General features: G+C 47.9%; 1 protein-coding gene across 4 annotated transcripts in view; it reads left to right on the forward strand.

Moving 5' to 3' along the window:
• RALGAPA1 (Ral GTPase activating protein catalytic subunit alpha 1) overlaps positions 1-12,996 on the forward strand; it is a 236,193-nt gene that overhangs the window by 47,733 nt on the left and 175,464 nt on the right. For all 4 annotated transcript variants that reach the window (XM_077262721.1, XM_077262692.1, XM_077262701.1 and 1 more), the window contains exons 15-16: positions 1,932-2,169; positions 3,095-3,253. In XM_077262721.1, the coding sequence (XP_077118836.1) occupies positions 1,932-2,169; positions 3,095-3,253 (397 nt within the window). The remainder of the gene's footprint in view (positions 1-1,931; positions 2,170-3,094; positions 3,254-12,996) is intronic.

The following is a 12,996-nucleotide window of genomic DNA, read 5'->3' on the forward strand; positions in this document are numbered from 1 at the left end:
CAGTACCATTTAATGATAACTTTGCGGGGTCTGGTGCACCTCAGCACCTTCAATTATCTGATTAATGTTGTACCAGGGACAGGACCCCCCATAATCTGATATTGATAACTTATTCGAAGGATAGGGCATCATTATTTATGTTCTTGAAAAAGTCATAGAGATTACCGTATATACTCGAGTATACGCCGACCCGAGTATAAGCTGACCCCCCTAATTTTGCCACAAAAAACTGGGAAAACTTAATGACCCGAGTATAAGCCTAGGGTGGAAAATGCAGCAGCTACTGGTAAATTTCAAAAATAAAAATAGATACCAATAAAAGTAAAATTAATTGAGACATCAGTAGGTTAAGTGTTTTTGAATATCCATATTGAATCAGGATCCCCATATAATGCTTCATACAGTTTATGATGGCCCCATAAGATGCTCCATACAAAATATGCCCCATATAATGCTACACAAATGCTGATTATGACCCCATAAGATGCTCCATACAGATATTTGTCCCCATATCATGCTGCACATGGCCCCATACAGATGCCCCATACAAATATTTGCCCCCATATCATGCTGCACATGGCCACATAAGATGCCACATACAGATATTTGCCCCATATCATGCTGCACATGGCCACATAAGATGCCCCATACAGATATTTGCCCCCATATCATGCTGTACATGGCCCCATAAGATGCCCCATACAGATATTTGCCCCCATATCATGCTGCACATGGCCACATAAGATGCCCCATACAGATATTTGCCCCCATATCATGCTGCACATGGCCACATAAGATGCTCCATACAGATATTTGCCCCATATGCTGTTGCTGCGATTAAAAATATTAAAAAATTACATACTCACCTCTCCGGCACTTGCTATAGTCACCTGCTCCCCGTTCCACCGCTGACCACCGCTGTGTCTTCCCATCCTCTGCACCGACGTTCAGGAAGAAGGCGACGCGCACTAATCGCGTCACCGCACCCTCTGACCTGAGCGTCACTGCGGAAGACACAGCGGCGCCGACGGTGGAACGAGGACCAGGTGAATATCGTGCACTGCCCCCGTCATACTCACCTGCTCCCGGCGAGGTCCCTTCACGTCTGTTCCCCGGCGCCGCATTTTCTTCCTGTAGTGAGCGGTCACCGTTACCGCTCATTACAGTAATGAATATGCGGCACCACCCCTATGGGAGGTGGAGCCGCATATTCATTACTGTAATGAGCGGTACCATGTGACCGCTCACTACAGGAAGAAACTGCAGCGCCGGGAAGCAGGGACCTGCAGGGACCGCGCCAGGAGCAGGTGAGTATTATTAGACAGCCCCCGCTCCCCCTCCCCTGCCGACCCCTGGGTATGACTCGAGTACAAGCCGAGAGGGGGACTTTCAGGCCAAAAAAATGGGCTGAAAATCTCGGCTTATACTCGAGTATATACGGTAACTAAAGGGGTTTGAGTTTTTACCAGCCCTAAGGATGATGTCAGGCTCAGTTGTGAGACAGAAGCGGTCGTTGACTTCTCCAATGTTCTCCACTTGTGTTGGAAAGATGGACATGTATAAAAAGAGGAGGTTCTGGTCTAATCTCAGATATTGACTTTAGTAACTAGGGTGGGTAGTCCATCTCTGGTTCTGTGCCATAGGATTTTCATTTGCTAGTTTAGCTTTCCCTTACTAGTCTCTCATATATTGACGTCAGCCATTAGTAGGAACATGCTGCAGACTGCAGTTCATCTCTAAGCTACCTAACTTTTGACTTTACTCCTCTAAATAGTCCATTCTTTTTCTCTTTTTGCTTGTTCTACGAGAAGTCTGCTCTTTGCAGTTAAGCTTAAGGAAACGCTATAGATTTGTATCTTTATGGACTCTTCTTGGTTTTGGTGTTGTGTAAGCGTTCTGTATACTAACGCTGTGTATCTCTTACCTTTTAGACCCTGATTGTGGCCTGGATTAAGTCCAGCCTTCACGTTAGTGTTTCTCGAGAACTGTGGGACTATTTATTGGCGGTTATGTCATCACTGACTTACTGGGAGGAACAAGCCACCGAATGGGCCCACACCATGGAAACATTAACCAAAGTGCTGGCCAAGAATGTCTACCATCTTGACCTGAACGAGTTACCGTTGGACAAGCTAAGCGAACAAAAGCAGAAGAAGCACAAGGGCAAAGGTTAAATAACAGAAAAAAGCTCCAGAGTAGCTCAAAATGATTAATATACATTACTGAAGTGCAAATAGTGTCCTTCTCTGTAACCAAGTGCGAGGTGGATGCGGATGGGGTTGTTTTCCTCTTCTTTTTTTTTGTGTTTTTTTTTAAAGCAACATTTAGGAGCCACAGTGGTAATACAATTGCAAACTGTTTCTTATCCACAGAATAGGTGATAGATTTCTCATCTCTGGGGATCCAACCAAAACCTTCAGGAGTCCCAAAAACAATCCATAAGATAGTGGTGGGACCAACATCCCATTGAAACTAGGCACTCTAGAGAGCTCAAGTGATGGGACCCCGTGTGGTCAGCAAGCTATCCCCTACCTTTTAGGCTGCATCGCCTATTTGTTGTACTCATCCATGTGCTGGTTAAGTTGGTCTTCTTTAAACCAGACCTTGCTCCATGGTTTCTATGGATTAGGCCGGGTTTATACGAGCATATTTCACTGTCCACATAAGAAGTGTAACGTCCAGTTTGGCGGTGGGTGTAACGTCCAATTTGGTGGTGGTCCTTCCAACCTGAACTTACAGCCTCATACATATCTGTGGGGCTGTAAGTTCAGGTTTGCAGTTGGTCAGTCAGTTGAGGCATTGCGAACTGTCTATGAACCATGAGCTAAACTTGTGTGACCCCTGCCTTAGGCCTGCATTCCCATTTGATCTGTCCTACCATAGGTGCCACCAGTACCCAATGGACCTCATTGCCTTATAATAGATCCATTGGGCACCAATGTTCTTTTGGCCGTAAAATCTAACTACGTTTTGCAACCTTGAACAGAGCCTCCATATTTTTTGTAAGCGATCACTAGTAAATAAACATAACATACTAGTAGTACATGGTGCCATGCAGTGTGGTTATCCTCCTCTTGTGTTTTCCTATATGTAGGAGGTCATGAATTTCAGAAAGGTGCAGTGGACAAGTCGTTCTCACGAGGGTGGAGCAGAGAGCAGCCTGGCCAAGCTCCAATGCGCCAGCGCAGTGCCACAACCACTGGCTCACCTGGCACTGAGAAAGCCAGAAGTATCGTGCGCCAGAAAACTATAGGTATGTGAATATTAAAGCATCGGTCATGATTCCATTGCTCACATCAGTCCATGACCTCGGTGGTTGCAGGACTCGCTGCAAGTGATCAGCTGTTGTGTTCCAATGTGAGGAGTGTGGATAAAAGTCATATCAGCAGAAGGTGTCGGCCAGAATCGTTCAGTACAGATCCCATCAGTCATTACACATCAGTCATTTTCTTCAGCTGCCTATCATTTCCATGTTTAAAATATGTGGTCCTAGCCTTTTATTTAAAGGGATTTTCCATTTTGCATAAACAAAACCTATATACTATGAAAGAAATAAGACATAAATTTTTAATAAACTTTCTTACTTACTTTTTTTATATGTTTCAAAATCTGTGCTTTCTGCCAGAGAATAAAAAATTCCTATCTCTTAAGGTACCTTCACATTTAGCGACGCTGCAGCGATAGCGACAACGATGCCGATCGCTGCAGCGTCGCTGTTTGATCGCTGGAGAGCTGTCACACAGACCGCTCTCCAGCGACCAACGATGCCGAGGTCCCCGGGTAACCAGGGTAAACATCGGGTTGCTAAGCGCAGGGCCGCGCTTAGTAACCCGATGTTTACCCTGGTTACCAGCGTAAAATGTAAAAAAAACCAAACAGTACATACTTACATTCGCGTCCCCCGGCGTCCGCTTCCTACACTGACTGAGCGCCGGCCCTAATAGCAGAGCGGTGACGTCACCGCTGTGCTGTACTTTCACTTTACGGCGCTCAGTCAGTGTGGGAAGCGGACGCCGGGGGACGCGAAGGTGAGTATGTACTGTTGTTTTTTTTTTACATTTTACACTGGTAACCAGGGTAAACATCGGGTTACTAAGCGCGGCCCTGCGCTTAGTAACCCGATGTTTACCCTGGTTACCAGTGTAAAACATCGCTGGTATCGTTGCTTTTGGTGTCAAACACGACGATACACGCCGGTCTGACGACCAAAAAAAGTTCTGAACTTTGTTCAACGACCAGCGATATCACAGCAGGATCCTGATCGCTGCTGCGTGTCAAACACAACGATATCGCTAGCCAGGACGCTGCAACGTCACGGATCGCTAGCGATATCGTTTAGTGTGAAGGTACCTTAACGCTTCATTAGGGGACACAGGAAACCATAGGTGTGTGCTGCTGTCGCTAGGAGGCTCCCTCCTCTCCCCAGCCCACTCCTCTGCTAGCGGTTCAATGAGGAAGATGGTCGTCACGCCCCCACCTCATCCAGTGTTCACACCATCTTCTGCACCGTCTTGGACCACGACGGTGCGGGAAGGAGGACTTCGATGCCAGTGACCCTACACCTGGGGACTCCTGATGCTATCCTTGGGACTGTGAAGAAGGAGTTGGTACCTTGGTTGGAGCAGGTACTTCTTCCTTCCACAGTCCCTCTTCAAGGCGATGGGTGCTCCCAAGATCATAGGACAGCAGCAATAGAAGAAAATCCCTAAAATACAGGACTCCCTTATCAGGCCTCCGAAGCTTGCTTTTTGATGCGCCGGTGCCTATGCTTAAAAATTTAGTTCTCAACACTACTGGACATGCTCCCCTCATGCTCGCCATCTAATCAGCGCACAAGGGCTTACGCACGCGCTTTCTCTCCTATGGGATCACTTGTTTCTCTTTCACGGCGCTGGCTTTCAGCACGCCTCTTCTCGCTGCACCTCTCTCCTCTCTCACTTTACTCCTGACTTCGGTGGTCTTGCAGCTTCAGCAGCAGCTCTACAAAGATGTTGCTTCACAGTGCCTACACAGATGGGAAACCTTCCTCCAGGACCGGATAGACTCTGTCCAGGCTGGTTTTTTTCATAGGCTTATCCCTCCTCAGCAGCTTTCCATCGGCACCAGGCTACTACATATGCACAGACCCAGGGAGTCTCGCTCCCGCCCCTCCCTCACTATCATTCAATACACCTGTGCCCTTTGCAAAAATAAATCACCCACAGATCGGGTCTCGACCTTCTGCCGAGATTGCAGCCCCCCACAATGCAAGCCTCACAGGAGGCCCCCGCCACCTGGAATGAGAGCATACACCCTCCCCCATGGTGGGCTGTTGCTATATTACAATTGGTAGCTGACCTAACCAAGGTTTCCCAGTCCCTGGGACAGATCCTAGAGCATCTGCCAAACCTTTCAGCCACCACCAGTGCTCCTATCGTTCCTCAGGACGAATCACATGCATCCAGCTACCCCGCCCGCTCAGCATGGCTGATCGCCGATAAGGTCAAAGAAGCGGTCACATTTCAGCTCCTCGTCTGGTTCCTCCTCTTCTTCCACTTTATCCAGGGTGGCCTCAGTATCCCACTCATCCTCTCATGAGGTGGACCTAGGGTCCGATAAAAGTTTCGAGTCAGACTTTGTTCTTGACACCGTTCAATCCTACAGACTTCAGGACATTGTCAACAGTCTCCTCTCTGCAGTCAGACTCTCAATGTCAAAGAGGATGAGTATTCTCCCCCAGGTCACTCGGCCTCATTCAAAAAAGCAAAACGACCTTCCTGGGTGTTTTCCAATAACAATGAGTTTGACGGAATCTTTGCCAAACAGTGGGCGCACCCAGAAAAGCACTTCCCGGTTGGGAAGTGGTTGCATATCTTACATCCTTTTGGGTCTGACCTCTTCAGCAAATGGGCATAATCCCCGTCCGTGGACCCATCCATCTCGCGTCTGTCCACCAACACTTTTCTGTCTCTTCCAGGTGATTCCTGCCTCAAGGACCCCACAAACAGGCGCATCGAAACCTTAGCCAAGTCCGCCTTTCAGGCTGTGGGTGGTTCTCTCTGTCCTACCTTTGCCTCCACATGGGTAGCCAAGTCAGTCTCCGCCTGTGCTAAACACCTCGGACAGGCCATCCTAGCCGGGACCTCGGACAGACTAACTAGCTGATCTTGCGGACCAGATTGCTCATGCAGGAAAATACTTGTTCGCCACGTCTCTTGATGCTGCCAGTTGTTCCGCTCTTGTCATCAGCAATATTGTAGCCATGTGCAGAGTACTCTGGCTCAAAGCCTGGAATGCTTCCTCCTCTCAATGAGACTGGTCTACCCATCGAGAGAAAAGGCCTAGCAACCAGGCAACCCCCACATGTACTTATGCTGGCTAACAGATGTAAATCATTCAGCTGCGGCACTGAAAACTAAATCTCCGAGTTCTTACAAATACTCGGAGGACACCCGAGTGTGCTTGGAAAATCTCGAGTACCAAGTATATTCGCTCATCACTAGTCCCAGCCCAAGTTCCTGGATTTTTTCAGGACATCTCTCTTGTCCAGGCAGGTGTCATCACTCCCTACCCCTCTCGGGAGCGTTTCTCACGTTTCTATTCAAACCTTTTTTCTGTCCCAAAGAAAGACAGCTCACTATGTCCTGGACGTCAAGCTTCTAAACCGGGGGGTATACCCTCGTCACTTCAGGATGGAGTTTCTCCCTTCGGTGATTGCCTCCATTGAACCTGAAGAATTCCTCTGCTCAGTGGACATCCAGGATGCCTACCTCCACATTCCAATTTGCGTTGCGCATCAGAGTGGACCCGCTACCAGTTCACAGCTCTCCCTTTCAGTCTGGCCTCAACACCCAGAGTGTTTACAAAAGTCATGGCAGCCGTCATGTCTATTCTTTGCTCCAAGGGAATAGTAATCATCCCCTGCCTTGATGACCTCCTGATCAGGGCCCTGTCCTTCCTAGACTGTTGCAAAAGTCTTCAAGTCACCCTCAACACAGCCTCTTAGGCTGGCTAGTCAACACGGCGAAGTCGTCACTGATCCCGGCCCTGTGCCTAGTTGTCCTAGGTATGCTTTTTGATACCGCCGGCGCCAGAGTTCTTCTACCAAAAGAGAAGTTCTCGGCGCTTTTCATGGTTATTTTCTAAGACACCCATTTCCACTGCTCTCTTTGACTATGTATGAGATTGCTTGGCAAGATGATTGCTGCAATGGAAACCATTCCTTTTGCACAGTTCTATTCTCCAGCTGGCCATCCTGTTAGCTTAGGACAAAAGGATCTCTTCCCTGGATCACCACATCCTTCTGCCTCTTCGAGTAAGGTAGACGCTGGGGTTGTGAAGTCTCTCCCCTTCCATTCAACACGGGAGATCATTCCTCCCGCTCCACTGGCAGAGTGTCACGATGGACGCAAGCCTTCTCGGATGGAGGGCTGGAACTCTCGGGAAACCTGTCTCACCATCCACATCATCCCTTCTAGTGGGCCGCCCAGTTCACATTCAGTCCAGCAATGTCACGGCCATGGCATACATCAACCTGCAGGGCGGAACACAGAGCAAGTCAGTCATGTTAGAGGTCTCAGTTATTCTTGCCTGGCCCGAACAGCACGTTCCAGCAATATCAGGGGTGCAAGTTCCAGTCGTGGACAATTGGCCGCCGACTTCCTAAGTCGACAGGGCCTCTCTTCGGACGTGTGGTCCCTCAACTCATCCTTGTTCAAACAAATTTGTCAGAGGTGGGGCACTCCCGACGTATGGCGCCCCGAATGAATCACAAGGTTCCCTGTTTTGTGGCCAGGTCTTGCGATTCCCTGACAATCGGATCCAACACCTTGGTCACTCCATGGTCTCAGTCCCACCTTCTGTACCTTTTTCCACCTCTTCCCCCCCGATTCCCAGACTTATCAAGAAGATCAAAGCGGAAGGTGTTCCAGTCATCCTCGTGACTCCAGACTGGCCCATAAGAGCCTGGTTTTCGGAGTTAGTCAATCTACTCACAGATGTTTCCTGGAAACTCCCGAATCGTCCAGACCTACTCTCTCACGGGCCCCTCTTGCACCAGAGTTCTCGGTTTCTCAATTTAACAGCATGGCTGTTGAAGCCACAGTACCTAGGAAATCAGGTTTCTCATTCAAGGTCATACAGGCCATGATTAGTCGAGGAAACCCTCGTCCTCCCGCATTTGTCATCACACCTGGAATGCCTTTTTTTGCTGGTGTGAAGACAGTCACACAGTCCCCACGTCCTTTTCCCTCCCATCCATTCTGGCCTTCTTACAATTAGGCGTGGAGTCTGGGTTGACTCTTAGAACCCTCAAGGGTTTCTGTGCCCTCAGTTCGGTTCCAACAGAACTTGGCCTCTTGTCCCCAGGTCAAGACTTTGCTTCAGGGAGTTGCTTACCTAGCTCCACCATATTGTCCATCTGTGGACCCGCAGGACCTCATAGGGAACCTGTCACCAGTTTTTGAGCATATGAACAAATGCCAACACATTTTAACTGCTCCTGCGCTGCATTCCACAAACATATCTAGCAACTCCTGATGGGCGTCCTTGCTGCAGCATCTGTCCTTCCCCTCTGCTCCTAATCACATCCTCCTTCTTTGATTGAGGGGACGCGTCATTTACATAGCGAACCGAGAGCTCGCGCCTGTGCAGGAGCCTCACAAGACCGTGCAGGCGCTCTCTGCTCTGCCCTACTGTGAGCAGAGCATAAAACAGCACTTTTCAAGCACCTATCTTTGATTACTGTGAATGGCGAACCAAGATCTCGTGCCTGCGCAGAAGCCTCAATGCGTTGATGTCGCTATGCGCTTGCGCAGTGCTGTTTTCTGTTTTTCTTACAGTAGGGCAGAGCAGAGTGCGCATTCTCAGCCCAGGGAGGCTACTGCTCAGGCGTAAGCTCTCCGTTCACTATGTGGGTCATGCATCATGTCAATCAAAGCAGGGGGCCGCAATTATAAGCAGAGAGGAGGGACAGACGCCACAGTGAGTACACCCCTCAGACCGGACAACCCTTAGTTGCATACAGCACTGAGCATATCAAATGGTATTTTTGGGGGTATTCAAGGAGATTCAGGAATTGATAGACATGTGGAATGCAGCAGAAGAGCAGTTACAGGTGGTGGCATTTGTTCATAGGTTCAAAAACTGGTGACAGGTTCCCTTTAACCTAGTCTTGAGTGTACTTCAGGGACCTCCCTTTGAACCCATTCAAGACATTGCTCCCTCCTTTCTCTCCTGGAAAGTTGCATTCTTGGCTGCAATCACTTCCATTAGGTGGGTCTCAGAATTAGATCACCAAAAGATCAAGGTCAGAGGTGTCAAACTGCATTCCTCGAGGGCCGCCAACAGGTCATGTTTTCAGGATTTCCTTAGCATTCCACAAGGTGCTGGAATCATTCTGTGCAGGTGATTAAATTATCACCTGTGCAATACAAGGAAATCCTGAAAACATGACCTGTTGGCGGCCCTCGAGGAATGCAGTTTGACACCTCTGATCAAGGTGGTCCTACAACCAGTTCTTTAATTTCTTTCCACGGTAGTCTCTCTGTTCCATCTCAACAAGGATATTGTCCTTCCTTCCTTTTGCCCGTCCATTTCCAATCCCCTGGAAAGGTCCCTCCACAAGCTGGACATCGTCAGAGCCTTGCGTCTCTACCTCTCAATGACAGCATCCTTAAGAATTTCAAATGCGCTGTTTGTGATTCCCAAGGGGCTCCCAGCCTCCAGGTCTTTTATCGCTCCCTTTCGGGAGTGAGGGCTCACTTTACCTGTGTGGTGGGGGCCAATATTGGCCACAATTCCTCTGTGACCAAAATCTGCAAGGCAGCTACCTGGTCTTCCCTTCATACAGTTTCAAGATTCTACAGGCTGCATATCTATGCCTCGGGTCATGCTAACCTAGGTAGAAAGGTGTTGCAGGTGTCTGTTGTCCATCGTACGACCTGAATTGGGCATGTTCTTCTGTTCACTCCCTTGGGAAATCTTGTCCCCCCTTGTTTGTGCCTCTGTTGGGCCTGTGAATAGTTATTTTATCGTTGCTTCTCCTGCTGCTTTTTCACTAACTGACGAACTTTGTGCCAGTTGGTGGTGTGTACACATTGCTGAGGAGGAGATAACTCTTTTTTGCCTACTATCAGGCTCCTAGTGACAGCAGTATACAGCCATGGTTACCTGTATCCCCCAGTGAAGGCTCCAAGAAAGCGATTTTACTGTGAGTACCAAAAATCCTTCTTTTACATCCTGATGGTGAGAACCTGCCCTGATTCAATGTATTAGAGCAGTATCAGGTCGTCGGTCACAGGATGTAAATAAGGAATGACAGCGATGAGTAGGTCGCAGCCAGGAAGCTTTATTTGCCTCAAAATGGAAAATCCTTTTATATATTTCACCATCCAGATTGCAAAACTACAGTTATCTTTCTCGATGGCAACCTTAATCTAGAAAGTTTTTAGTACTTAATTTAAAGGGAATCTGTCAAAAGCCCAGTTTTTTCTGCCGCCCCTTAAAATGATCAAGGGAGATTCCACCACCACCTGTATTCTCCTGTTTATTATGCCTCCCACCACCTGTATTCTTCTTTATATTATCCCCCACCGCCTGTATTCTTCTGTATATTACCCCTCCCACCACCTGTGTTCTCCTGTTTAGTATCCCTGCTACCCCCTGTATTCTCCTGGATATTTTCCCCCACCACCTGTATTCTCCTGTATATTATCCCCCACCACCTGTATTCTCCAGTGTATTATCCCCCTCCACCTGTATTTTCCTTTATATTATCCCACACCACCTGTATTCTCCTGTGTATTATCCCCCTCCACCTGTATTTTCCTTTATATTATCCCCCACCAACTGTATTCTCCTGTATATTACCCTCCCACCACCTGTATTCTCCTGTATATTATCCCTCCCACCACCTGTATTCTCCTATATATTATCCCTCCCACCACCTGTATTCTCTTGTATATTATCCCTCCCACCACCTGTATTCTCCTGTGTGTTATCCCTCCCACCACCTGTATTCTCCTGTATATTGTCCCTCCCACCACCTGTATTCTCCTGTATATTATTATCCCTCCCACCACCTGTATTCTCCTGTATATTATCCCTCCCACCACCTGTATTCTCCTGTATATTATCCCTCCCACCACCTGTATTCTCCTGTATATTATCCCTCCCACCACCTGTATTCTCCTGTATGTTATCCCTCCCACCACCTGTATTCTCCTGTATATTATCCCTCCCACCACCTGTATTCTCCTGTATATTATCCCTCCCACCACCTGTATTCTCCTGTATATTATCCCTCCCACCACCTGTATTCTCCTGTATATTATCCCTCCCACCACCTGTATTCTCCTGTATATTATCCCTCCCACCACCTGTATTCTCCTGTATGTTATCCCTCCCACCACCTGTATTCTCCTGTATATTATCCCTCCCACCACCTGTATTCTCCTGTATATTATCCCTCCCACCACCTGTATTCTCCTGTATATTATCCCTCCCACCACCTGTATTCTCCTGTATATTGTCCCTCCCACCACCTGTATTCTCCTGTATATTATTATCCCTCCCACCACCTGTATTCTCCTGTATATTATCCCTCCCACCACCTGTATTCTCCTGTTTAGTATCCCTGCTACCCCCTGTATTCTCCTGTATATTTTCCCCCACCACCTGTATTCTCCTGTATATTATCCCCACCACCTGTATTCTCCAGTGTATTATCCCCCTCCACCTGTATTTTCCTTTATATTATCCCCCACCACCTGTATTCTCCTGTGTATTATCCCCCTCCACCTGTATTTTCCTTTATATTATCCCCCACCAACTGTATTCTCCTGTATATTATCCCTCCCACCACCTGTATTCTCCTGTATATTATCCCTCCCACCACCTGTATTCTCCTGTATGTTATCCCTCCCACCACCTGTATTCTCCTGTATGTTATCCCTCCCACCACCTGTATTCTCCTGTATATTATCCCTCCCACCACCTGTATTCTCCTGTATATTATCCCTCCCACCACCTGTATTCTCCTGTATGTTATCCCTCCCACCACCTGTATTCTCCTGTATGTTATTCCTCCCACCACCTGTATTCTCCTGTATATTATTATCCCTCCCACCACCTGTATTCTCCTGTATATTATCCCTCCCACCACCTGTATTCTCCTGTATATTATCCCTCCCACCACCTGTATTCTCCTGTATATTATCCCTCCCACCACCTGTATTCTCCTATATATTATCCCTCCCACCACCTGTATTCTCCTGTATATTATTATCCCTCCCACCACCTGTGTTCTCCTGTATATTATCCCTCCCACCACCTGTATTCTCCTGTATATTATCCCTCCCACCACCTGTATTCTCCTATATATTATCCCTCCCACCACCTGTATTCTCCTGTATATTATCCCTCCCACCACCTGTATTCTCCTGTATGTTATCCCTCCCACCACCTGTATTCTCCTGTATATTGTCCCTCCCACCACCTGTATTCTCCTGTATATTATTATCCCTCCCACCACCTGTATTCTCCTGTATATTATCCCTCCCACCATCTGTATTCTCCTGTTTAGTATCCCTGCTACCCCTCCTGTATATTTTCCCCCACCACCTGTATTCTCCTGTATATTATCCCCCACCACCTGTATTGTCCTGTATGTTATCCCTCCACCACCTGTATTGTCCTGTATGTTATCCCTCCACCACCTGACTCTAGGCTCCTCCTGGATAGCTGCCGGCAGGTGAGACCAGGTCCTGGAGACGCCAAGACATGAGCTTGGCCTGGACATTGTGCTGCTTTTAGCAGTCGGTGCAGGAGAAGCCTCCTACATAATAATACACAGGAACTTTTTTATTTTCTCCTTCGCCTCACTGGGGACACAGGACCATGGACCAATGGTTGTGGGTGTTATGCTGCCTACTACTAGGAGAACATTAAGAAAACGTGAACAAAATTAGCTCCTCCTCTGCATTATACTCCCTTATGCTGGCTGTAATCGAACCAGTT

The sequence above is a fragment of the Ranitomeya variabilis genome, chromosome 1 (genome assembly GCF_051348905.1).
Source record: "Ranitomeya variabilis isolate aRanVar5 chromosome 1, aRanVar5.hap1, whole genome shotgun sequence".
Classification (NCBI taxonomy): Eukaryota; Metazoa; Chordata; class Amphibia; order Anura; family Dendrobatidae; genus Ranitomeya; species Ranitomeya variabilis.